The 26977-nt window shown below is 41.3% G+C and overlaps 1 protein-coding gene across 2 annotated transcripts; it reads left to right on the forward strand.

Moving 5' to 3' along the window:
* The first annotated feature begins 1546 nt into the window (after positions 1-1546).
* On the forward strand, positions 1547-8507 carry LOC110500218 (troponin I, slow skeletal muscle). Of its 2 annotated transcripts, XM_090214203.1 has the most exons (6): positions 1547-1715; positions 2987-3866; positions 5607-5738; positions 7085-7174; positions 7473-7649; positions 7992-8507. In XM_090214203.1, the coding sequence occupies exons 2-6, from the start codon at positions 3765-3767 to the stop codon at positions 8070-8072; spliced, it is 582 nt and encodes a 193-aa protein (XP_090070329.1). In that variant the 5' UTR covers positions 1547-1715; positions 2987-3764; the 3' UTR covers positions 8073-8507. The 2 variants fall into 2 exon arrangements, with proteins under 2 accessions (XP_090070329.1, XP_090070330.1); XM_090214204.1 differs by lacking the exon at positions 1547-1715 and having other exon boundaries at positions 2930-3866.
* The last annotated feature ends 18470 nt before the right edge of the window (positions 8508-26977 follow it).

The following is a 26977-nucleotide window of genomic DNA, read 5'->3' on the forward strand; positions in this document are numbered from 1 at the left end:
ATCATTATGTTTGGAGGAAAAGGGGGAGGCTTGCAAGCCGAAGAACACCATCCCAACCGTGAAGCACGGGGGTGGCAGCATCATGTTGTGGGGGTGCTTTGCTGCAGGAGGGACTGGTGCACTTCACAACATAGATGGCATCATGAGGTAGGAAAATTATGTGGATATATTGAAGCAACATCTCAAGACATCAGTCAGGAAGTTAAAGCTTGGTTGCAAATGGGTCTTCCAAATGAACAATGACCCCAAACATACTTCCAAAGTTGTGGCAAAATGGCTTAAGGACAACAAAGTCAAGGTATTGGAGTGGCCATCACAAAGGCCTGACCTCAATCCTATAGAAGATTTGTGGGCAGAACTGAAAAGGTGTGTGCGAGCAAGGAGGCCTATAAACCTGACTCAGTTACATCAGCTCTGTCAGGAGGAATGGGCCAAAATTCACCCAACTTATTGTGGGAAGCTTGTGGAAGGCTACCCAAAACGTTTGATCCAAGTTAAACAATTTAAAGGCAATGCTACCAAATACTAATTGAGTGTATGTTATTAACTTCTGACCCACTGGGAATGCGATGAAAGAAATAAAAGCTGAAATATATCATTCTCTCTACTATTATTCTGACATTTCATGTTTGTAAACAAGTGGTGATCCTAACTGACCTAAGACAGGGACTTTTTTTACTAGGATTCAATTTCAGGAATTGTGAAAAACTGAGTTTAAATGTATTTGGCTAAGGTGTATGTAAACTTCTGACTTCAACTGTACATCGATTAGACACCAATATCACCAAGATTCAGTGTTGGTAAAAAACATTCAATCATCAAAATTAGAAAAAAATTTAACAGATTATATAGGATGAAATTCACTCTCACGGGTGGCGAAAAAGAATAATAAGAAAGCCACGCCCCCAACTATTTTGATATACTTCTGTCGCCACATTCCACCCAACGGTATGTCATGTCTGTGTAATCTTTATTTAACTAGGAAAGTCAGTTAAAACAAATGACAGTGAAGGCCTACTCCGGCCAAACCCGGACGACACTGGGCCAATTGTGCCCCGCCCTATGGGACTCCCAATCACGGCCAAATGTGATACAGCCTGGATTCAAACCAGGGACTGTAGTGACACTTCTTGCACTGAGATGCAGTGTCTTAGACCGCTGTGCCACTCAGAAGCCCACTTGTATGTGTACAATGTTTAAAAGCTTTAATTTTATTTTTGTATTTCTCCAGTATCTTTCCTGAAGGAGAAAGCCTCCACTTCTATGTAAAACATAATACAATTAAGCATAAATACTACAATATAATACAGTCCTGAGTAACACTACAGTAAAAACTACAGTATAGTACAATCCTCATTAAAACTTTGTTCCAGACATTGTTATGAGCCGTCCTCATATAACTCTTCCACATATCAAAGTAAAGTGCCATTGTGCCCCTTTATGTCTCTATCAGGGCAGTGATTCAAGGGTTGAGGACAGGGAAGGGCAAGACACCCCCCCCCCCCCCCCCCCCCCAAACACACACACACACACACACATGATGATCATAATGTAGCCAATGTGTGTTAGGGAGGCGTATTAAGGGGCCCTATTTTAGAGAGCCATTCACATGAGGCAGCAGAAGCCATAAATCAATCATTCAAAATCATAAACCGCTTTTTCCTGCACGACATCACTGCTACACGTTCACTCTCTGATTGGCTTCTCTTTTAAAGGTAAGTTATCCGATCGTCTCGGCTCAGTCTATGAAAGCAAATAATATTCAGAGAAATATGTGAGAGCAATTAAAGCAGATAGGTCTTTTGAATGTTTCAAGTATATATTTTTTTTTGGTTAAGACCGTTGTTGATAGCAATCTGCCATGTAGAGTAGAATTTGGGTTGACATTGTTCCAATAAGAAATGTGTTCGCTTTTCAGGGATTATTTCCTATAAATTAACGATACAAATAGATTAAGTGTCAGTAGTTGCCAGCAGTTGCCAGCAGTGTGTATGGTTTGTGTTTACCTCATTGGGGCTAGTGTGTTAATGCTGTAGCAGTCACACCTCATATCTTTGCTCAGATTTGCAATGAGTAATTATTGTAATAAAATTGTATTTTAATGGTGTTTGACCTGCTTGGTTGTAAAATGTGGCATTGATTTTGAGTCCCCTCCCACCGTTACTCAGTGGCAGGAGCGGGCAACCTGAGATGTGTGTGCGTGCGTGTGTGTGTGTGTGTGTGTCTGGGTCCGTTCACACGCGTGTCTACTTTAGTGTAAGGAGCCCAGAGGGTTTATTTTAACACTGGGGGCTAATAAGTCTTCTCTACCAGTAGAACAGCATGCCACCGGAAAGGTCACAAGGTTGATCTTTCCTTGTAATGTCACAATGGTGACATTAAAGCAGACAGCCTTTTTACTCAATGGACCTCAGTTATTTGGTGGCCTGGTGCAGCATATACTGCAACAATGCCCTTGGTCGGTCAAACTTTCCCCTTGCGCAGTAGCTCATGCTAGCACCAAAGGTGATAATGGCTCAAGGGTATAGCACCACACACCTGAGGGGAGAGGAGAAATACTGAGAAAATGTCAGGAGAAATTGTTTTTAAAGGATCTTGAGTATTTAAACCTTTTTCTCCTTCATCGTTTTCTATCATCAGACAATTCCATCCAAGGGCCATGTTAACCTTGACAGTGAACCCTTGTTCTCTGGGTAATAAGAGAGCCAAGGTCAGCCTCTTTTATCCAAGTCAGGACATGAGGACCTTGTGGGGGGGGGACCTTGATGATCACAACTGTTTTTTCCAATAACTTCTATGATGAGTGATTTCTGTTTTTTTTTTTACTGTAGCTAATCACAAGTCTAACACGTGTGATGTAACCTATTACATTATATTCATAAGTGATCATTGTTTCTTACATCTCTGATACTTTCCATATGATGTCTAGTGTTGGGAATGTTCTGCCAATAAACCTCTGACCACAGCTATGTTGGCTCCCCAGCAGTACTCATAAACCAGAACAGCCATGTCTGAGGGGTGAGTCTGTAACTGTCACACTCTGTGTCTTTCAATCAATCACCCAACTATGGCAATGTTGTCAATATGGGACAGAAAATAACGCCTTCTTTCGATTTGTTTGTTTGTTTGTTTGGTTTGCAATATGTTGAATCAGACCGGTAAGTCAGTTTTGGACATATTTTTCCCACCTCATACCCTTTGTTGTATCTCATATCTTAAAAATGCCCTTTTGTTCATTACTTTGCTTTTTTTTGCACAATCAAACCTTTGTAATGGTCATTTTGGTACTGTATACATATGCTATGCAAAGCAGTTAGCATGTCATGCTTATGAATAGCCACACTGACATCTTGGCAACAGCTTGTGGGACTTAACATGTTAGACATTATAATCTATCAGCAATTACTGAGTAATTGTCGTGTCGCAAGGCCATTTGTCTCAGGCTAACTGATAATCATCCAAATGATCCCAAGGCCACCGTAGCAGTATCAACACGGAAGGATTCATTTGGTATCAATACCGAGCCACATACAGAGTAGAAATGAGCCCCTTGCTCTCTGAGACTGTGCTTCAAATGAAGGCTGGTGATTTGGTGGCGGAGCATTACATTCTATTACATTAGGAACCACAGCTCATCCTAATCAATAGAGACAGGCGGTTGTATGCTCTGTAGCTCCGTTGTAATAGAGACCACATATGACTATAGGCTAACATCATCAGTGACTGTAATGAATAAGCCTACCTACATATGAAGATGTGCTAACATGATTAGTGACTGTAATGAGCCTATAATATACTTTGTATGTCTCATCTCTCTCTTTCAGAAAAAGACAAAGTACTCAGCAACCCGCAGGTTACTGCTGAAGGTAGGTCGGTCTGATGGGAGTTTTCTTCTGTATGGACGTGAACAAGAAAATGTGTTCATAGTACTGAGAGCATATGTATGTTTAGCAGGCTGCATTATGACTGGTACACATGTTCAGATGTAGAATCTTAATTTGACCTACAGCATATTGTCACAGCAAACCATCTGGATCTGGCCCAAAAGGGTGTCCAAACCGGCCTGCGAGCGGTTTGAGTACAAAAATATATACAAAAGTTTGGGGTCACTTGGAAAGGTCCTTGTTTTTGAAAGAAAAGCTCATTTTTTTGTCCATTTAAAATAACATCAAATTGATCCGAAATACATTGTAGACATTGTAGATATGGTTAATGTTGTAAATGAGTATTGTAGCTGGAAATGGCAGATTTTTAATGGAATATCTACATAGGCGTACAGAGGCCAATTATCCGCAATCATGTGTTCCAATGGCACATTGTGTTAGCTAATCCAAATTTATCATTTTAAAAGGCTCATTGATCATTAGAAAACCCTATTGCAATTATGCTAGCACAACTATAAACTGTTGTCCTGATTAAAGAAGCAATAAAACTGGCCTTCTTTAGACTAGTTGAGTATCTGGAGCTTCATCATTTGTGGGTTTGATTACAGGCTAAAAAATAATCTGCCTTTTCCAGCTACAAATAGCCATTTACAACATTAACAATGTCTACAATGTATTTCTGATCAATTTTATGTTATTTTAATGGACTTAAAAAAGTGCTTTTCTTTCAAAAATAAGGACATTTCCAAATGACCCCAAACTTTTGAACCGTAGTGTATATTATATACACTGAGCATACAAAACAAAACAGCCTCAACTCATCGGGGCATGGACTCCACAAGGTGTCAAAAGTGTTCCACAAGGATGCTGGCCCATGTTAACTCCAATGCTTCCCACAGTTGGCTGGATGTCCGTTTGGGTGGTGGACCGTTATTTATACACACAAGAAACTGTTGAGCGTGAAAAACCCTGCAGCGTTGCATTTCTTGACACACTCAAACCTGGCACCTACTACCATACCCCATTCAAAGGCACTTAAATATTTGTCTTTCCCATTCACCCTCTGAATGGCACAAATTCACGTCTCAAGTGTCTCAAAATCCTGATTTAACCTGTCTTCTCCCCTTCATCTACACTGATGGAAGTGACATCAATAAAGGATCATAGCTTTAAATCTGGATTCACCTGGTCAGTCTATGTCATGGAAATATGTTTTTTTGGGGGGGGGGGACAAATCCTATACAAAAACTATGGATAGAGGACCATTTTTGTTGCACATTTTGACGGTGAGAAAATATAACACATTTTCAGTGTAGCCGCCCCAGACCTCATTGAAGACCGAATGCGAGCAAAATGAGTTTGACACCCCTGCTTTAGTCAATAATGTTGCTTGATAGGTGGTTAGGCTATTACCTTGCCAAAAGTAGGCTAGATGAAAAGTGCAATACTGTTAATATAACTGTGCGCTAGAGTGGGTTTTCAGTGAATTTATGTAAATCACAAAATTCTCAGCACCAAAGAATTATCAAATTAAGATTCTACATCTGTACACACACAACAACAACAACAACATACAAGTGCCTAGAAAATCATGTTCGCCAAAACTGATTGCAATAATAAATACAAGTTCAAAAACATTTGAAAACAGACTATTTGGTACATCATTTAAACTATGATTTGTACTGTGTTATCATTAAGTTGTTCAGTCATGTTCCCTTACAGCAAAAGCTACTGAAGAAAGCTGGGGTCTTGCTGGTCCAGGAGCAAAGCAACAAGGTGACAGAGAGGGAGAGCACCTTGAGCGAGAGAGTACCACCGCTGAAACTCTCCGGCCTATCTGTGCAAGAGCTTCAGGTACACTTACATAACGCCAAGGCCCAACGTTCAAGTACCTATATATTGCACTTCTATAGTCCAGAGTGTATATGGCTCTGGACACAGATGAGCAGTATTTCTGTTACATGTTTTTGAAATGTGTATTTCAGTTTGTATTTCACTGTCCTGAACTACAATTCAATGTATTTTGTAAAATACAAAATACTTTTCTATACCATTTTTTTTTTTTTATAATGGTTCACAATTTGTTGGCCCCCTTTCACCCTGTATTGGTATCAGAAGTCTGCTGGCACTATGGTGTGATAAAAGTGTCTGGTAAATGACCAATATGTAAATGTGAACAAAAATGAACACTTGCAGGGAATTATTCTAATGCTCTCCTCCCCATGAAACAAGGCCAAAAGGAATACCCAGTGTGCTTTGCAATTGTTTCTTTTTACATAAACATTTACATTTTGCTCATTTAGCAGACACTCTTCTCCAGAGTAACTTATAGTCAGTGCATTCAACTAAAGTAGATAAACAACCAAATATCAAATCAAAGTGTATTTGTCACGTGCGCCGACCTTACAGTGAAATGCTTACTTACAGGCTCTAACCAATAGTGCAAAAAAGGTATTAGGTGAACAATAGGTAAGTAAAGAAATAAAACAACAGTAAAAAGACAGGCTATTTACAGTAGCGAGGCTACATACAGACATTGGTTAGTCAGGCTGATTGAGGTAGTATGTACATGTAGATATGGTTAAAGTGACTATGCATGTATGATGAACAGAGAGTTGCAGTAGCGTAAAAGAGGGGTTGGCGGGTGGCGGGACACACTGCAGGTAGACCCGGTTAGCCAATGTGCGGGAGCAGTGGTTGGTCGGGCCAAATATCACAACCATAGCAAGTCAAATGTTTTTTTTTTCATTACAAGGCGTGTACTTGCAAATGTATTTTGAAAATACCTAAAATAACTGTAGTTTGATTAAATACAATAATTTGCAGAAGTATTTGCTCTTTTATTTTGATCCATTGGTCTTTAGAGTATTTTTTAATTGTAGCAAGATAGTCTATATGCCCATCTCTGGCTCTGGTCAAAGGTAGTAGGGAATAAGGTGCTCTTTGGGGCTCAGATAGTAGCCATCCAAGCTTACGTTGTCAGGATTTATTCCCTGGCGTGCTGTTGGTAAAGAACAGCATCTCCTTTTTTGTTTAGACATGTAAAAAAAAAAATTTGTAGCGCCCTTCTACCTGTCTCATTGATGAGTGGATGGAATTTTAAAGAGGTGGCTTTTGTAGTTTGTTTGATGCATCCTCCCACAGTACTTTTTCAACAGTCCTTGGTGGCTTATAGATGACTGAGTCTTTTTTCTTCACAGGAGCTCTGTAAGGAACTGCACAGGAAATGTGACACGGTGGATGAGGCACGATACGATATCGAAGCAAAAGTGCTCAAGAATGAGAAAGAGGTTTGCTTTTTGTAATGTAAATTAAACGAGTTTACACTGTCAGACTCAGGACAGTTACCTGAAGTTACCTGAGATCTATGAAAGTGCCTCAAAGTGTATTTCGTTGAAGATAACTATTTTTATACTGACTACTTTTGGTGATTTCAATATTCTAGAAGTTCCAAAAGTACCACAAAATGCTTTCTTTTTCAAACAAAAGCGTTTTGATTTTCATTGAAATGCCAAGACCACAAATGGCAACATGCTTAGCTGATAAGGGTACAGGAGAGTGAACCTTTTTTCTGTATGAACATCTCAGCTCGCGGACCTGAATGCAAAGATCAACGAGCTGAAGGGGGGGAAGCGACCTAACCTCAAGAGGGTCAAGAAGTCTGCCGACGCTATGCTGGGGGCTCTGACTGAGGCCAAACTCAGCTCCAAGTCAGACTTTAAGTCCAACCTGAAGACAGTCAAGAAAGACAAGAAGGAGGAGGAGGTAAGACTGGGAAGTTTAGAATAAAAAACTCATGCAATGGCTTCTGGTAATGTTATAGTTTACAGCGCAGTTTCAGCTGGTACTGTATTTTCTCGGTACTAACTACACAAACATGTGGTAACAATGGGTACTTAGTCCAAATAATTCACATTTGGGTTAAGGTTTGATTCAAATGACACTGTATCAAGATACAAAGTTCACTGGTCTTGTTGCCGTGTCTGAGTCGTGTTTGATCATCCATGCTGTACGTGACCATGGCAACCAGGCCGTCATTGTAAATAAGATGTTTTTCTTAATTGACCTTCCTGGTAAAATAAAGGTTACTGTCCATTCTCTTGGCAGAAAGTGGACCCGGGTGACTGGCGTAAGAATGTGGAGTCCATGTCTGGAATGGAGGGCAGGAAGAAGCTTTTCAATAGCTGAAACAGTTACAAATGCACGGGCTCTGTAGAGATCTGTGGCTGCATTACCTGCTTGTTTACTCATTCATATTTAGGATTTTCATGAAAATATATTTTTGCAGTGAGATTGTGTGTTTTTGGAGGAAAGTATGAAGTGTGAGGTATTTTACACTAAAGACTATGGGAACTATTTAGACAGTGGGATATAATCAATATAATCAATGTAATTAAAAACTAGTTAGTGTCGGCTACTTTAGATCATTATTTTTCGATGTCATGTTTGATTTAGATTCCTATAAAGAGAAAATAGTACAATGTGGAACAATGTTATATACTCATCATTTTAGTTCATTTTGTAAATATTCAATTCCAGTTTGTTATTAAAACATCTATTATTCTGTTTAGGTGTAATATCTGTGTGTCTGCCAATATTGCTGATTAAAAGAAAAATGATGAAGTTAGTTGTCTTTCATGTTGTTTACCTTTATCATAATGCAATATGCAAATATTAAATACACATACAGTGTGGAGGCTGTTTATAACATGGATAAGCCACTCAATGTGTAGTTTTGGCTTTTTCAAGAGCAGTTCTCCTTTCAGACTGTGGGTGACACTATTGACAAGCAGTTGGACTGTTTAACCAAGGTTGCCATTTTCAGTTCATTCCTATCACCACTAGGGTGTGTTAAAACATTAGCCTTTCATTTAAAAGTTGACCTGTGGCTGGTTTGTGTTTACAAATGATACCTGGAAGTATCACTCACTCTCTCTCTGACCTTTGGTTATCAATGCCAAAGTCAGCAATTAGCCTGATGATCACAGTCTTCCCTGGCCCAAAGACTACTTGCAAAGTAAGGAGACGTTTGAATAGTTGTGTAGTTCAGGTGAATTATACCTCGAAGTCATTAAAGCGACCGAAACTGGTTGAATTCAGCAGACATAAACGTAAGCACTTTCTAAAATGGGTGCCATACTGCGACCAAAACGCTGCTACATATGGCCTATAAAACCAGTCATAAGAGTATCCATAGAACTGTATTGGAGAGGGGAGGCAATGTTTTGGCAGAGAACGAGCTGGCTAGAGGAAGGGAAGGACAGTAGGGAACAACGGCATCCTCTCTGCAGATCATTACAGATGGTGCCGAGGCACACGTAGGTGTGTAACCTGCCGCCAGGCCACAAAGGGTGGGGGAAGTCAAGCAGCACGCTTCTGCAAATATGCATTTGTTTTTATGTGGCAGTGATGGGTTGTTATAGTTTTTCTGTGGTGAAGGACCTAGCCCTTTCCACAGCTCTCTTTGGCATGGGACACATTTGCCTGTGCTGATAGGGAAATGGTCAAGGCAAACGTGGTCGGAGTAAACATTTGCAGTGTCTGACAGAGGCTCTAAAACGATTGACATGCTGTATCCCATATGTGCTGTGGGAAACGGAGACACTATATCAATTGTGTTTGTATTTACAATGCGGTACAATGTGACTCTTCAGGTAGCTGATACTCCTCTGAAAAAGTTGTTTTTACGTTTTATGATTAGCAGACGGCCCAGTTTTGAATGAAAGCAGATACGGGCTCCGTGGTAATATTAAACATCCCCACACGATGTTATATGTGACCTTGCTGTGACTGGACTGCAGGAATGATTTCAAAGGTTTATTGTATGTTGCTGTACTGTATGTCACTGTGACTTAGACTGAAACAATCGAGGAACAAGGCTTGAGATCCACTCTGAGTACATGTAAAGGGTTGGTATTAAAATCAGTTGCTCAGCATGCAGTGGCCTGCAAAGCTTAGACTGGCTCATATAGCATCAATAGACAGACAGCTTGGCCAGGCTTGTGAGATACAATAATTGGCTAGGCTACATTGAAGTGTGGGAAATCAACTTTGCTATAAAAGAAGTATGTTGTTCATTGCTCTCTCTTCCATGTCTGGCGATCCTTGCCAGTGTAATATTTCCTTTCAACAGTCGCCCTGTAAAATGCATGCATTCTATATCAGACTAGTGACATTTCCTTAAATGACAATAAACAAGGGTTACCCACTAGGGAGGTTGTTGAAGTCATTCTTTCAGAACTAACCAATGAAAGTGCCCAGACTTCCATTTATGGGCATCAGCCGGCATGGCACGATCACTGGAGGGCCATGGGGGAGATGCTCTTTAAGGCCCAATGAAAGTAGTGACCTGAACCACATGCTGAGAGAGAACAAACTCAACAGATGTGTGGAGGAGTGGTCCACCTCCTGCCTTAGTGGGATGTTTTATTAGGCTTCCTATGGAGCATAGGCTGTTGGGCAGGTGCCAGGGCCCATCACACTTGACAGTATCTTTATGCTATGGGATTTAAGAATGCAGCGTTAGACGTCTCTGAAGCCTCCTCCTTGTCATGGCGATGGTTCCCCACCTGCTCCGAATGGAAATGGCTCAGTTACTGTAAAGGGCTGTGCTGCTTAGTGTGCAGCAAATTATGTAAGCCATTTCATCACGAGTTAAGTAAGGGTGTTTTCACACTTGCTCCCTTTCAGCCAGTTTTTGTGAACTCAGTTCGCAAAAAAAAAAAGTGCAGTGTGAACACTCCAAAGGAACTCAGACCCAATCAAAAAGAGCCCTGAAGCGAACCGAACTTGAGACTATCTGGAGAGGTGGTCTGAGTTCGGTTCGCTTGAATTCCGCCATCCGATTACTTTTTTTAGGACAATGTGAACGCAAAGCGTAACTGACTTGCCTAGGAAAATAAAAAAATAAAAAAAGCCAAGGGCAGTTTGAGTACAAAGAGAACTGACTTATTTTGCTTTTCTTTACCCCAGAATTCACTTTAAAGAAGACTGAGATTGGTTCTTTTAAAGTGGACTAAATGAAAACACCCTAATTTATTGGCAATTGAGGCGTATGGCGTATGGGAACAAGTAACATTATTCAACCACATTCCATGTTCAACGTTTTATATTCTCTGCCACAATTTGTCAAATTCGGGCATGAAGGCTCAAGTTTACATTAGGTATAGAGCTGAAGATGTAAGTAAGATGGATTTTCTGTATGTGCTTTAGCCTTATAGCTGGGGATGGCGGTGTCCCCCAGGGATGTGTTCTGGTGCACCTTGACATGTAGAAGAGGTGGAACCTGAGCCAGGTGGGTCACAGCTAGGCCTTCTAATCTCTCTGTAGGCCCGTAACACGCTACATGTAATTGATCATAATAAATCATTTGACATAATGCAGAGTGGAAATTGGCCGTGGAAGGAGGTCATAGGGGGATGGAGCAGGGATATGTTAAGTCCCATATAGGAATTCATCATGCAGCTTAAAAAAAAACTAGGATCCACAGAAGGGGCTTGGGTTTCATGAGACCTGTGGGGGATTTGGGAGATTAAGCACATGTATGGATGTTAAGTTGCCGTCCTGCGTTATTCAGTTTCATTTCGAATTTCAGGTTCAATGACAGTGTTCATTCGTAAATGAAAATGTGACACATTTGTCAAGTACAGAGTGTTTCTGGTTCATCTACTATGCTGTCACTTGCCGTGCTTGTGTTGAGGCCAAGCACACCAAATCCACTACAACTTTGTAACAACCTTTCCATAATGTTTCATTAGTGTCAAACAGCTTTACAGCAGCGTATTTACAACAACATTGTGTTTTTACTAGGATTCACTTGCCACAATTCACTAAAACTGGGATCGCTGCTCTGGAGACAGATTTGTGAAGCTGACGTTCTCAGATGAATCTTTTCTTTGCCCATGGTCCGAGGAAGATCAAAGGTCAATGTTGAGTCAACCATGAGATCAGAAGCTGTGGGAGTGTAGCCTTGACTGTGGCTACAGCTGAGCATCCATCCTCAGGTTGACCAAACACAGGGTGGAGAAAGCAAAGTGTTAATCCACCCTGTCTTTGATGTCGGCCGTGGTGTTAGACGTTGTTTTTCTGCCGCGGTGCTGGAGGTCAACACAGCTGCTGATTGAGGATGATTCCTTCTGATAGAGCAGCACAGAGGGTTTGTAGTCAGCTTCAGCAGGGGTAACATTATAACACTCACACTTGGTTATGCTGTATATGGGTGGCATTTGCCTGCAGGATTTGTGTGTTCGTTTGTGTCGTAACACCTAGCGATCATGAGAGTGCTCAGAGAACTCCCTGATTACGTTATTTTTTTATTTTTTTTTACCTGTCTAATAGACTGACACACAATTCAAATCAAATGAAATGAAATTGCATTGGTCGAGTACACACATATTTCGCAGATGTTATTGCAGGTGTAGCAAAATGCTCATGTTCCTAGCTCCAACAGCGCAGTAATACCTAAATATACAAAACAATATATGGAAATACCCAAAAATGTAGGAAATGAATTAAGAAATATACAAATATTAAAACGAGTGGTGTCAGAGTCTCGAATATGAATATATATGTACAGTGCCTTCAGAAAGTATTCACACTCCTTGACTTTTTACACATTTTGTTGTGTTACAAACTGGGATTAAAATATATTTGTCATTTTTTGTAAACAATCTAAACAAAATATTCTGTAATGTCAAAATGGAAGAAAAATTCTAACATTTGTAAAACATATATGAAAACATAAAACACAATTAAAAAAAAAAAAGTTGTTTATTTCACATTGGTTAAGTCAGTTAAGAACAAATTCTTATTTATAATGACCGCGTACTGGAGAACAAGTGGGTTAATTGCCTTGCTCAGGGTCAGAACAACCTATTTTGACCAACCACTAGGCTACCTGCCACCCCTAATATATCTTTATTAGATAAGAATTCAACCCCCTGAGTCAATACATGTTAGAATCACCTTTGGCAGTGATTACAGCTACCATGCTGTGTTGTCATGTGTTGCTGCCTTGCTATGTTGTTGTCTTAGATCTCTCTTTATGTAGTGTTGTGTTGTCTCTCTTGTTGTGATGTGTGTTTTGTCCTATATTTATATTGTATTTATTTATTTATTTTAATCCCAGGCCCCCGTCCCCGCAGGAGGCCTTTTGCCTTTTGATAGGCCGTCATTGTAAATAAGAATTTGTTCTTAACTGACTTGCCTAGTTAAATAAAGGTTAAATAAAAAAAAAAGCTGTGAGTCTTTCTGGGTAAGTCTTTAAGAGCTTTGTACACTTGAGTTGTACAATGTTTGCACATTATTCTTTTTAAATTCTTCAAGCTGGTTATTGATCATTGCTAGGCAGCCTTTTTCAAGTCTTGCCATAGATTTTCAAGCCGATTTAAGTCAAAACTGTAACTAGGCCACTCAATGTCATCTTGGTAAGCAACTCCAGTGTATATTTGGCCTTGTGCTTTTGGTTATTGTCCTGCTGACAGGTGAATTTGTCTCCCAGTGTCTGTTGGAAAGCAGACTGAACCAGGTTTTCCTCTAGGATTTTGCTTAGCTCTGTGCTTAGCTCTATTACGTTTATTTTTATCATAAAAATATCCCTAGTTGGTGCTGATGACAAGCATTCCCATAACATGATGCAGCCACCGCCATGCTTGAAAATATAAAGATTGGGTACTCAGTGATGCTCCAAACATAACGGTTTGTATTCAGGACATGAAGTTAATTTCTTTGCCACATTTTTTTCAGTTTTACTTTAGTGCCTTGTTGCAAACAGGACGCATGTTTTGGAATATTTTTATTCTGTACACGCTTCCTTCTTTTCACTCTGTCAATTAGGTTAGTATTGTGGAGTAACTACAATGTTGTTGATCCATCCTCAGTTTTCTCCTATCACAGCCATTAAACTCTGTAACTGTTTTAACGTCCCCGTTGGCCTCATGGTGAAATCCCTGAGCATTTCCCTTCCCCTCCGGCAACTGAGTTGGGAGGGTGACCTGTATCTTTGTAGTGACTTGGTGTATTGATACATCATCCAAAGTGTTATTAACATCTTCAAAGGGATATTCAATCTCTGCTTCTTTTTTTTTTTTTTTTTTTACCTTTCTACCAATAGGTGCCCATCTTTGCGAGGCATTTGAAATCCTCCCTGGTCATTGTGGTTGAATCTGTGTTTGAAATTCACTGCTCGACTGAGGAACCTTACAGAAAATTGCATGTGTATGGTACAAAGCTGAGATAGTCATTCAAAAATCATGTTTAACACTACTATTGCACACAGAGTTTGTTAAGCAAATGTTTACTCCTGAACTTATTTAGGCTTGCCATAACAAATGGGTTGAATTCTTATTGACTCAAGACATTTCAGTTTTTCATTTTTAATTAATTTGTAAAGAAAAAAACATAATTTCACTTTGATATTATGGGGTATTGTGTGTAGGCCAGTAACAACACCTCAATTTAATCCATTTTAAATTCAAGCTGTAACACAACAAAATGTGGAAAAAGTCAAGGGGTGTAAATACTTTCTGAAGGCACTGTATGATGGTGTGTACAGACAGTTTGGACAGTATATGAATAGGAAAGGTGTGTACAGCAGTACTGTAGTTGTGTAGGATGAGTCTTGACTAGAATACAGTATTTACATATAAAGTGGGGAAAACAGTATGTAAACACTATTAAAGTGACCAGTGTTCAATGACTATATACATAGGGCAGCAGCCTCTAAGGTGCAGGTTAGAGTAACTGGGTGGGAGGCCGGCTAGTAGTGACTATTTAACAGTCTGACAGTCGGATATTTAACAGTCTCTCACCTCCTCATTGGTTTTTAGGAGCATATACCCACATGGGTGATTGAAAGATGAACAAGGTTCACACTCCAGTCCAGTTGATTGCTGTAATGCAACTTAAAGTTGTTTGCCAACGCCATATAAAATCCACAGAAGAAGAAGACTGAACTAGGAGAAATGATTAGAAACTCACTAGGTTTCCACTTTTATCTGTGTATACAATTTTGGAGTAGAGAACAGTAGTGGGTAGAGACTCAAAATGGGTTGATATTACAAAGATCCAAAGATCCAGCAAAAAAATACCTTATACATTTCAGGTAAAAAAACAACCCAATGTTGATATCTCAGGACAAATTGGCTAGCAAAAACAAGCTAGATAGTTAAAAATCCATGTTTCATATGTGTTTCAACCTGTCCCCAAATTAATATATTTGGTTCAGAGTTCGTTTTCATAATTCAACCTGCATGTCCTGATCGCTTCTGGTGTGGATGGACAAAATCAACATGCGTGCGATAAAGCACACGGACACACTCTCGTGCCAGGTGTAGACACCATGTCAGGGGCCAAGCCAAATTTCTTCAGCCTCCTGAGGTTGAAGAGGGCTGTCGCGCCTTCTTCACCACACTGTCTGTCTGGATGGACCATTTCAGGTTGTCAGTGATGTGCACGCCGAAGGACTTGAAGCTTTTTACCCTCTCCATCAGATTGTTGTTGATTTCTCTACTAATTGGGAAGCTGCCATTGGATATGTATTTCCTAGAAAGGAAGGGGTATATTTCAAAGGGATCTAGCTCCTGCCATCCAGGACCTCTGTACCAGGCGGTGTTAGAGGAAGGACCTAAAAATTGTCAAAATCTCCAGCCACGGCCTCCCGGGTGGCGCAGTGGTTAAGGGGGCTGTACTGCAGCGCCAGCTGTGCCACCAGATACTCTGGGTTTGCGCCCAGGCTCTGTCGTAACTGGCCATGACCGGGAGGTCCGTGGGGCAACGCACAATTGGCCCAGCGTCGTCCGGGTTAGGGAAGGTTTGGCCGGTAGGGATATCCTTGTCTCATCGCGCATCAGCGACTCCTGTGGCGGGCCAGGCGCAGTGCACGCTAACCAAGGTTGCCAGGTGCACGGTGTTTCCTCCGACACATTGGTGTGGCTGGCTTCCGGGTTGGATGCGCGCTGTGTTAAGAAGCAGTGCAGCTTGGTTGGGTTGTGTAACGGAGGACGCATGACTTTCAACCTTCGTCTCTCCTGAGCCCCTACGGGAGTTGTAGCGATGAGACAAGATAGTAGCTACTAACAATTGGATACCACGAAATTGGGGAGAAAACGGGGTAAAATTCAACAACAACAAAAAACACACAAAAAAGAAACAAAAAAACATCTCCAGCCACCCAAGTCATAGACTGTTCTCTCTGCTACCGCACAGCAAGCGGTACAGATGCACCGCTTGCCAGGAACCAACAGGACCCTGAACAGCTTCTACACCCAAGCCATAAGACTGCTAAATAGTTAGTTAAATAGTTAACTAAATAGCTACCCAGACTCTCTGCATTGACCCCTTTTTGCACAAACTTTTTTGAATCATCACATACGCTGCTGCTACTGTTTACGATCTGTCACTCTATTCCTGGTTGTATGTACATATCTACCTCAATTGCCTCGTACCCCTGCACATCCACTCAGTACTGGTACCCCTTGTATATAGCCAAGGTATCGTTACTCATTACTTTCATTATTATGTGTTTTACTTTTCTATTATTTCTCTATTTTCTTTCTTTCTGCATTGTTGGGAAAGGCCCGTAAGCATTTCACTTTTATAGTCTACACCTGTTGTTTACGAAGAATGTGACAAATAAAATGTCATTTGATTTGATTTGGCATAGCATAAACCACAGTGTATTGCTGAGGTAAACACCTGAGATCACGATTTAATTTTGGAGTGAACAACAACAGCCTGCAGAGCTCCAGGTTATTATAACAACTATAAACATGATATTTTAAGCAATCAAATTATGCGTGAGAGTGGTTTTACATGAGAATAGTTAAGGTTAGTGATTTGTGGGCCTGGGGATTTGTGAGTAAAGGAGAAGGGGAAATGTGCCGGTCTGAATTATCTACCTTGCCGTTAAATACCTGCGACGTTATCTCGATCTACTCAGAGCAAACAAACATTTCATATGTGGTGTTTGTTGGATTTATCTGATGTGAGCGATGTTGATTGGAATTCTGTTTATACAGAACGTGCCAAAATCTAACGGACACTTTGTCCACACATAAAGTGGCACTCACTCACACACACACACACACACTCACAACATATTGCTCCTACCATACGTGTCCGGATTATGACTTAACATGTGCAATAGAGAATTACTATGCATGTGTATTTTTCTGGTTCAATGGCCTCATTTGCTTAAATGCAGCCTTTGTCTATAATGTCATTGTTTTAAGAAGAGAACAAAAGAGCAGAGATGCCCTTCTGCTATTTCCTAGTCATTTGCAGAACACTGGCTCTATTGTTTTATTATGGGGTCGTGGCTCCTTACCAACCCGCTAACATTTAGAACAGGGTTGGAGAGCCCTCGCCTAGACGTTTAATATTAGTTCAGATTGCGATCTGAGCCTGTAGTTATCAAGCGTCTCAGAGTAGGAAATGGCCCCAGAGTATGGTTCTACAGTACTTTTACGCATAGGAGTAAGAGCATGTTATCAACATTCCTGTGACATAAAAGTAGTCGTATCTCAGGGTGTATTTAGGAAAGCTTGAGAGGTGTCCTAACCAGTTAGGAGTTGCCAGAAGATGGATGCATTGAGACGACCGCAAGCGCACACATTTAGGGAGAGGAGGGATGTTTTAAAAACGTTTAATAATGCCGATTTAATCAAAAGATACGGGTTAGATTGGGATGGTATACTTTATGTGACTGACCTTGTTCTTGGTGCTATTTCTCCACCTACTGCTCTCATGGCAGAGATCAAAGTAATTGGCACTTGACACTTCTTGGCAACAGGAAAAATGCAACAGTGTAACAGCGATGATTTGGGTCCATCACAGACTACTATGAGCCGAACAATCCGTCAAACCCTGATGGCACTTACGGCACCTTAAATCAATCGAAGGTTCATTGATTTTCCCACCAATCAACGCCAGATTATTCAAAAACAAGCTGCTTTCACGCAAATCGCCAGTCATTGACTGTACCCTCATCAAAATCATTGCCCCACACATGGATGAGGACACGTTCATCAATGGAAAGCGGTACCACAGTATTAACACCCAAGTGGTTATTAATGCAGTCTATATGATGCTTGATGTTGTAGCCAACTTGTCTGAGTCTACACATGACTCTAGAGTGCTCAATGAGAGTGGGCTCAACATGGTTTGAGCACAATGTTGTTCCCCCTGGATGTCACCTGCTTGTTGACAAGGGGTACCCCCAGAGTAGATGGCTGCTGACCCCTTTCATTCTTCCTGGCGCTCAGCTCAATTATAAACAGCTGAGGCAATAGGCCTAACATTTGTTGTAATGGACTTTAGGCCAAAACATTTTTTATTGGACTTTATCTCAGCATATTAAAAATATGAATCTACAGTTGAAGTTGGAAGTTTACATACACCTTAGCCAAATACGTTTAAACTCAGTTTTTCACAATTCTTGACATTTAATCCTAGTAAAAATTCCCTGTCTTAGGTCAGTTAGGATCACCACTTTATTTTAAGAATGTGAAGTGTCAAAATAATTGTAGAGACATTTATTTATTTCAGCTTTTATTTCTTTCATCACATTCCCAGTGGGTCAGAAGTTTAAATACACTCAATTAGTATTTGGTAGTATTTGCCTTTAAATTTTTTAACTTGGGTCAAACGTTTCGGGTAGCTTTCCACAAGCTTTCCACAATATATTGGGTGAATTCTGGCCCATTCCCCCTGACAGAGCTGGTGTAACTGAGTCAGGTTTGTAGGCCTCCTTGCTCGCACACGCTTTTTCAGTTCTGCCCACAAATTTTCTAAAGTCAATACCTTGACTTTGTTGTCCTTAAGCCATTTTGCCACAACTTTGAAAGTATGCTTGGGGTCATTGTCCATTTGGAAGACCCATTTGCAACCAAGCTTTAACTTCCTGACTGATGTCTTGAGATGTTGCTTCATTATATCTACACAATTTCCCTTCCTCATGATGCCATCTATTTCGTGAAGAGCACCAGTCCCTCCTGCAGCAAAGCACCCCCACAACATGATGCTGCCACCCCCGTGCTTTAAGGTTGGGATGGTGTTCTTCGGCTTGCAAGCATCCCCCTTTTTCCTCCAAACATAACGATGGTCATATGGCCAAACAGTTCTATTTTGTTTCATCAGACCAGAGGACATTTCTCCAAAAAGTACAATCTTTGTCCCATGTGCAGTTGCAAACCTTAGTCTGTCTTTTTATGGTGGTTTTGGAGCAGTGGCTTCTTCTTTGCTGAGCTGCTTTTCAGGTTATCTCAATATAGGACTCGTTTTACTGTAGATATAGATACTTTTGTACCTGTTTCCTCCAGCATCTTCACAAGGTCCTTTGCTGTTGTTCTGGGATTGATTTGCACTTTTCGGACCAAAGTACGTTCATCTCTAAGAGACAGAAGGCATCTCCTTCCTGAGTGGTATGACGGATGCGTGGTCCCATGGTGTTTATACTTGCGTACTATTGTTTGTACAGATGAACGTAGTACCCTCAGGCGTTTGTAAATTGCTCCCAATGATGAACCAGACTTGTGGAGGTCTACAATTTTTTTTCTGAGGTCTTGGCTGATTTCTTTTGATTTTCCCATGATGTCAAGCAAAGAGTAACTGAGTTTGAAGGTAGGCCTTGAAATACATCCACAGGTATACCTCCAATTGACTCAAATGATGTCATTTAAACAAGAAATTTGTGGAGTGCTTGAAAAACGAATTTTAATGACTCCAACCGAAGTGTTTGTAAACTTCTGACTTCAACTGTATTTAAAATTACAAGTAAATGTGTTTTTATCAGAAGAGGAGGTGTGTCACAGCTCAAGGATGGTCTGCCGCATAATAATGGCTTGTGCAATAAACTGGTTGGTTGTTTAGCAGTAAAAACAGACAACCCCAGACAACCCCATGTTGACAACATGTGAACATGTTCCTCTTCGATGTTTATTGAAAACATAAATACATTTGTACAATGATCACTTGTCTCTCAAATACATGGTTACAGTTGTTGGTTAGCTAGCTAGCACATTTGAACCATATTACCATTGACATAAAATCTGTCAAAACACCTCAAAACAAGACATGGTATCAAGAACAAGATTAAACTAGCTGAAACAAGTCACTTACGATTCCCACATGGCAGTTTATGGTCATTGTTGGTAGCGATCTGGCCATCCAGAATCACAACAACTCACAGACCTCTGCCCCATTGAAGCGCGGGTATCTTTTGTGACGTTGTCAGCGAACCCATCTACATTGCACGACATCTTCAAACCACGGCAGATCCCTAACTAACTTCCCGACGATGGAAACCCAGAAGCTGACAATGACAGTGATGATGACAGTGATGGAGACGATTGCGATGATGATACCCGCCCCAGTGCCATAGGTGGAGAGGGAACTCTTTTCCTTCAGCACTTTGCCAACCTTCACTTTAGGTAGGCTCATCACACCAGTGGAGGCTGCAGAGGGGAAGAAGGCTCACAATAATGGCTGGAAAGGTGCTAATGGAATGGCATCAAACACATGGAAACCATGTGTTTGGTGAATTTGATTCCATTCCACTTATTCCACTCCAGCCATTACCACAAGCCCGTCCTACCCAATTAAGGTGCTGTGTCAGCACAGGAGAATGGTCTTGCAAAACACAATATCTAGCTACAGCTTAACTTTAACCTTAGGAGCTGGAAAGCACAATACAGACATGCCATAGTGGGCTAACATTTAAGTGTAGGCTAGATTACTGTGAACAAATAAACACACCATATTATTTCATATTATTTATTTTAAGAGAGTAATATTCTTCCTGCAAGCGAAAAACCTTTATTTTTAATTGTGTCTTCTCCCGTTCCAGCTGAGCAATATCCTTCTCGTGGTTTGTTGGAACCAGATCTTCCGGGGAGTCAGTGAAAATGGACAGACCAAGGCGCAGCGTGATTAGAGTTCCACATCTTTTATTTGCAGTGAAACTTAACAAAACAATAAACGAACCGCGACTTAAGTAGTGCAACAAACAATATCCCACAAACCAGGTGGGAACAGGGACACCTTAAGTATGATCCCCAATTAGAGACAACGAACATCCGCTGCCTCTAATTGGGAACCATACTAAGAGCACCAACATAGAAATGAAAAGACTAGAACACCCCCTAGTCACGCCCTGACCTACAACACCATAGAGAACCCAAAGGGCTCTCTATGGTCAGGGCTTGACAGTGGATGGGTGTCCTGCAGCAACAGCGAGATGTAGGGCCCCTCAGACGCTGTGCCAGAAGCTGGAGCGAGAGATGCGCTGCAACAAGATAATTATTGTTTTCAGTTTGGCATACTTATGGCCAATAAAAATAGTTTGTTAAGCAAAATATAATGTGAATAAAAAGTGTTTGAAATTGAACAGTAAGCTTAAATCATACTTATTGTCCTGCTTGTTGACCCTCAAAAGCGCACAAGCTTGGCCCTCTCCAATGCACAAGCTGGTCACATTTGAGCGACACAGATAGTTAAACACACATTCAGCTATAGCACTGAGGGATTTAGGTGGAGGGCCACTTCCTGAATGCAGAGAATTACCCATAAGACAACAAAATAGTCTACATTACAGTGTGCATGACGTAGCAACTTAACTCAACTTTTTACAATTGGTCAACACCATTATAATTATATTTTATGACGAGTACATTTTAATATGACAACACAAACAAGACATCGAATAGCCTACAAAACAAACATCATAACGCTATGTTGATAGGCCTGTAATTGGTTTGAGATTAATGTTGCTTAAACATATCAGTCTTGTTTTCGGAAATGTGTAATCTGCTCAGTGTGCCCTTTTTCTACTTGAAAAACTACAAAACGTCATCACACTTTCCCTTAACGGCTCTACTCATGACTTAAAAACGTTCTGAGATCAACTCATCGCTGAAAGTAGGAAAGAGACGCTTGATAACTACCTTTTATGTCATACTCTGAGCGGTGAGTAAATTAGGTCAGTCATACTTTTATCTCAATAACCTAGGAGTAATTCTGAGACGCTTGATTACTAATGGCCCTGATCCGCACTGACCAAATGTGTACGTGTTTGGAGGCTGTACGTGTCTCAGCATGCTTGAAATTGTTTGTTTTTACATTTACATTTTGGTCAGTCTGAAGACGCTCTTATCCAGACCGACTTAGTCCGTGCATTCGACTAAGGTAGATAAACAACAACATATCACAGTCATAGCAAGACAAAATAATATTCTGTAACCGTTACTGACGATGTTATTGTAGAATGGCGCCAACAGTGAGGGCCGCCTGCTTCTAGTCCTCAGGAAACTTTGCAGTATTTTGTTTTTATATGTATTATTTATTACATTGTTAGCCCAGAAAATCTTAAGTGTTATTACATACAGCCTGGAAGAACTATTGGATATCAGAGTGATGTCAACTTACCAGCACTACGACCAGGAATACGATTTACCTGAGGCGGATACTTTGTCCGAACCACCCAGGGCATTGGAACTGAATCCAGAGGTTGACCCAAAACAACGATGCCGCAGAAGAGGTAGACGGAACGGCCTTCTGGTCAGACTTCGGAGGCGCGCACACCACCCACTGCTTCCGATTATATTACTCGCTAATGTCCAGTCTCTAGATAACAAGGTAGGCCAAATTAGGACAAGGGTTGCTTTGCAGAGAGACATCAGGGATTGTAACGTACTCTGTTTACGGACACATTGTCACGCCCTGGTCTAAGTATTTTGTGTTTTCTTTATTATTTTGGTCAGGCCAGGGTGTGACATGGGTTATTTATGTGGTGTGTTTTGTCTTGCGTTTTTTTGTAGGTCATGGGATTGTGGTTAGTGGGGTTGTCTAGAATAGTCTATGGCTGCCAGGAGTGGTTCTCAATCAGAGGCAGGTGTTTATCGTTGTCTCTGATTGGGAACCATATTTAGGCAGCCATATTCTTTGAGTGTTTCGTGGGTGATTGTTCCTGTCTCTGTGTTTGTTGCACCAGATAGGGCTGTTTCGGTTTTTCACGTTACGTTTATTGTTTTTGTATTGTTCATTATCATCTTTATTAAAAATGTATAAAGATAACCGCGCTGCGTTTTGGTCCGCCTCTCTTTCAACAGAAGAATCCCGTTACACACATGGCTCTCTGGGGATATGCTATCAGAATCAGTACAGCCACCGGGATTCTTTGTGCGTCGCGTCGACAGAAATAAACATCTCTCCGGGAAGAAGAAGGGCGGGGGTGTATGTTTCATGATTAACGACTCATGGTGCAATTGTAACAACATACAGGAACTCAAGTCCTGTTTTTCACCTGACATAAAATTCCTCACAATTAAATGCAGACCGTATTATCTCCCAAGAGAATTCTCATCGGTTATTGTCACAGCCATGTATATCCCCCCTCAAGCCGACACAACAACGGCCCTCAAGGAACTTCAACTGGACTCTATGCAAACTGGAAACCATATATCCTGAGACTGCCTTTATTGTAGCTGGGGATTTTAACAAAGCAAATTTGAGAACAATATAGCACGCATGCTGGTAAAACTCTGGACCACTGCTGCTCTAACCTCCATGATGCATACAAGGTCCTTCTCCGCCCTCCCTTCAACAAACCTGACCACGACTCCATTTTGCTCCTCCCTTCCTATAGACAGAAACTCAAGGACTATTCAACGCTGGTATGACCAATCACAATCCACTCTTCAAGATTGTTTTGATCACGCAGACTGGGACATGTTCTGGATGTCTCAGAGAATAATAACGATTTATATGCTGATTCAGTGAGTGTTTATAAGGAAGTGCATAGGAGATGTTGTTCCCACTGTGACTATTAAAACCTACCCTCACCAGAAATCATGGATAGATGGCGGCATTCGCAGCAAAACTGAAAGCACAAACTACCGCATTTAAACATAGAAAGTTGACTGGGAATATGGCTGAATAGAAACAGTGTAGTTATGTCCTCCGCAAGGCAATCAAACAAGCAAAATGTCAGTTTAGAAACAAAGTGGAGTAGCAATTCAATGGCTCAGACACGAGAAGTATGTGGCAGGGACTACAGACAGTCACGGACTACAAAAACAAAACCAGCCATGTCACGGACACCGACGTCTTGCTTCCAGACAAATTAAACATCTTCTTTGCCCGCATTGAGGATAATACAGGGCCACCGACACAGCCCGCTACCAAGGACTGTGGGCTCTCCTTCTCCGTGGCCAACGTGAGTAAGACATTTAAACGTGTTAACCATCACAAGGCTGCAGGCCCAGACGGCATCCCTAGCCACGTCCTCTGAGCATGCGCAGACCAGCTGGCTGGTAAGTTTACAGACATATTAAATCTCTCCCTATCCCAGTCTGCTGTCCCCACATGCTTCAACATGGCCACCATTGTTCCTGTACCCAAAAAGGCAAAGGTAACTGAACTAAATGACTATTGCCCCATAGCACTCACTTCTGTCATCCTGAAGTGCTTTGAGAGACTAGTCAAGGATCATAGTACCCTCCAAACTCATCATTAAGCTTGAGGCCCTGGGTCTCAACCCTGCACTGTGCAATTGGGTCCTGGACTTCCTGATGGGCCGCCCTCAGTTGGTGAAGATAGGAAACAACATCTCCACTTCACTGATCCTCAACACTGGGGCCCCACAAGGGTGCATGCTCAGCCCCCTCCTGTACTTCTTGTTCACCCATGACTGCATGGCCATGCATGCTTCCAACTCAATCATCAAGTTTGCAGACAACACAACAGTAGTAGGCTTGATTACCAACAACGTTGAGACAGTCTATACAGAGGAGGTGAGGGCACTCGGAGTGTGGTGTCAGGAAAACAACCTCTCACTCAACGTCAACAAAACAAAGGAGATGATCGTGGACTTTAGGAAACAGCAGAGGGAGCACCCCCCTATCCACATCAACGGGAGAGCAGTGGAGAAGGTGGAAAGTTTTAAATTCCTCTGCATACACATGACGGACAAACTGAAATGGTTCACCCACACAGACAGTGTGGTGAAGAAGGTGCAACAGCGCCTCATCAACCTCAGGAGGCTTAAGAAATTTGGCTTGTCACCTAAAACCCTCACAAACTTTGCAGATGCACAATTGAGAGCATCCTGTCAGGCTGCATCACCGCCCGTAACCTCAGGGCTTTCCAGAGGGTGGTGCGGTCGGCACAACGTATTACCGGGAGCAAACTACCTGACCTCCAGGACACCTACAGCTCCCGATGTCACAAGAAGGCCAAAAATATCATCAAGGACAACAACCACCCGAGCCACTGCCTCTTCACCCCGTTACCATCTAGAAGGCGAGGTCAGTCCAGGTGTATCAAAGCTGGGACCGAGAGACTGATAGAAGCAATTTATCTCAAGGCCATCAGACTGTTAAACGGCCTTCACTGACACAATGAGGCTGCTGCCTACATTCAGACTTGAAATCTTTGGCCACTTTAATAAATGGATCACTCGTCACTAATAATGGCACTTTAATAATGTTTACATATCTTGCATTACTCATCTCATATGTATATACTGTATTTTATACCATCTATTGCATCTTGCCTATGTCACTCAGTCATTGCTCATCCATATATTTATATGTATATATTCTTATTCCATTCCTTTACTTAGATTGTGTGTATTAGGTAGTTGTTGTGGAATTGTTAGATTACTTGCTGCACTGTCGGAACTAGAAGCACAAGAATTTCGCTACACTTGCAATAACATCTGCTAACCATGTGTATGTGACCAATAACATTTTATTTGATTTTAAGTGTTCTGTTGGTTTATTTAGTAGGTTATATTATTGTGAAGAGCATCACTGCTAGTTTAATGCTTTTGAAAAGTGAACATAATTACAGTGCATTTGCAAAGGAATCAGACTGCTTGACTTCCTCCACATTTTGTTACAGTACGTTACAGCCTTATTCTAAAAAAATATATATTTTTAAAAACTCTTCAGCAATCAACACACAATATTTTTAGAAATGTTTGCACATTTATTAAAAATCATAAACAGAAATAGCTTATTTACATAAGTATTCAGACCCTTTGCTATGTAACTCGAAATTCGGCTCAGGTGCATCCTGTTTCGATTGATCATCCTTGAGATGTTTCCACAACTTGAGTGTAATCCACCTGTGGTATTGTCACGTTCTGACCTTAGTTCCTTTGTTTTGTCTTTATTTTAGTATTGTCAGGGCGTGAGTTGGGGTGGGCAGTCTATGTTTGTTTTTCTATGTTGGTTTCTGTGTTCGGCCTAGTATGGTTCTCAATCAGAGGCAGGTGTCATTAGTTGTCTCTGATTGAGAATCATACTTAGGGAGCCTTTTTCCACCTGTGTTTTGTGGGTGTTTATTTTCTGTTCTGTGTTTTGTTGCACCGTTCAGGACTGTTCGTTTGTCGTGTATTGTTTTGGTTTCAGTATTCATTCTTTATTAAATTACAATGAATACTTACCACGCTGCACCTTGGTCCTCTCTTTCTCCCGACGACAACCGTTACAGGTATATTAAATTGATTGGACATGATTTGGAAAGGAACCTGTCTATATAAGGTCCCACTGTTGACAATGCATGTCAGAGAAAAAACCAAGCCATGAGGTCAAAGGAATTGTTCGTAGAGCTCTGAGACAGGATTGTATTGAGGCACAGATCTGGGGATGGGTACTAAAACATTTATGCAGCTTTGAAGGTCCTCAAGAACACAGTGGCATCCATCATTCTTAAATAGAAGAAGTTTGGAAACACCAAGATTCTTCCTAGAGCTGGCCGCCCTGCCAAACTGAGCAGTTGGGGAGAAGGGCCTTGTTCAGGGGGGTTACCAAGAATCAAATGGTCACTGTGACAGCGCTCCAAAGTTCCTCTGTAGAGATGAAAGAACCTTCCATAAGGACAACCATCTTTGCAGCACTCCAGATCAATGCCACTCCTCAGGCACATGACAGCCCACTTGGAGTTTGCCAAAAGGCACCTTAAGACTCCCAGACCTTGAGAAACAAGATCCTCTGGTCTGATGAAATCAAGATTGAACTCTTTGGCCTGAATGCCAAGCGTCATGTCTGGAGGAAACCTGGCATCATCCCTACGGTGGCAGCATCATGCATTAA

Source organism: Oncorhynchus mykiss, chromosome 21 (assembly GCF_057628025.1).
Source record: "Oncorhynchus mykiss isolate SJ-2025 chromosome 21, ASM5762802v1, whole genome shotgun sequence".
Taxonomy (NCBI): Eukaryota; Metazoa; Chordata; class Actinopteri; order Salmoniformes; family Salmonidae; genus Oncorhynchus; species Oncorhynchus mykiss.

Bases quoted from the DNA above. Each gene is read 5' to 3' on its own strand.
- LOC110500218 (XM_090214203.1), top strand. From the start codon at position 3,765: ATGATTAGTGACTGTAATGAGCCTATAATATACTTTGTATGTCTCATC. The intron at 5,739-7,084 runs GTACACTTACAT...TTTTCTTCACAG, and splicing joins TATCTGTGCAAGAGCTTCAG to GAGCTCTGTAAGGAACTGCA. The intron at 7,650-7,991 runs GTAAGACTGGGA...TTCTCTTGGCAG, and splicing joins AAGACAAGAAGGAGGAGGAG to AAAGTGGACCCGGGTGACTG.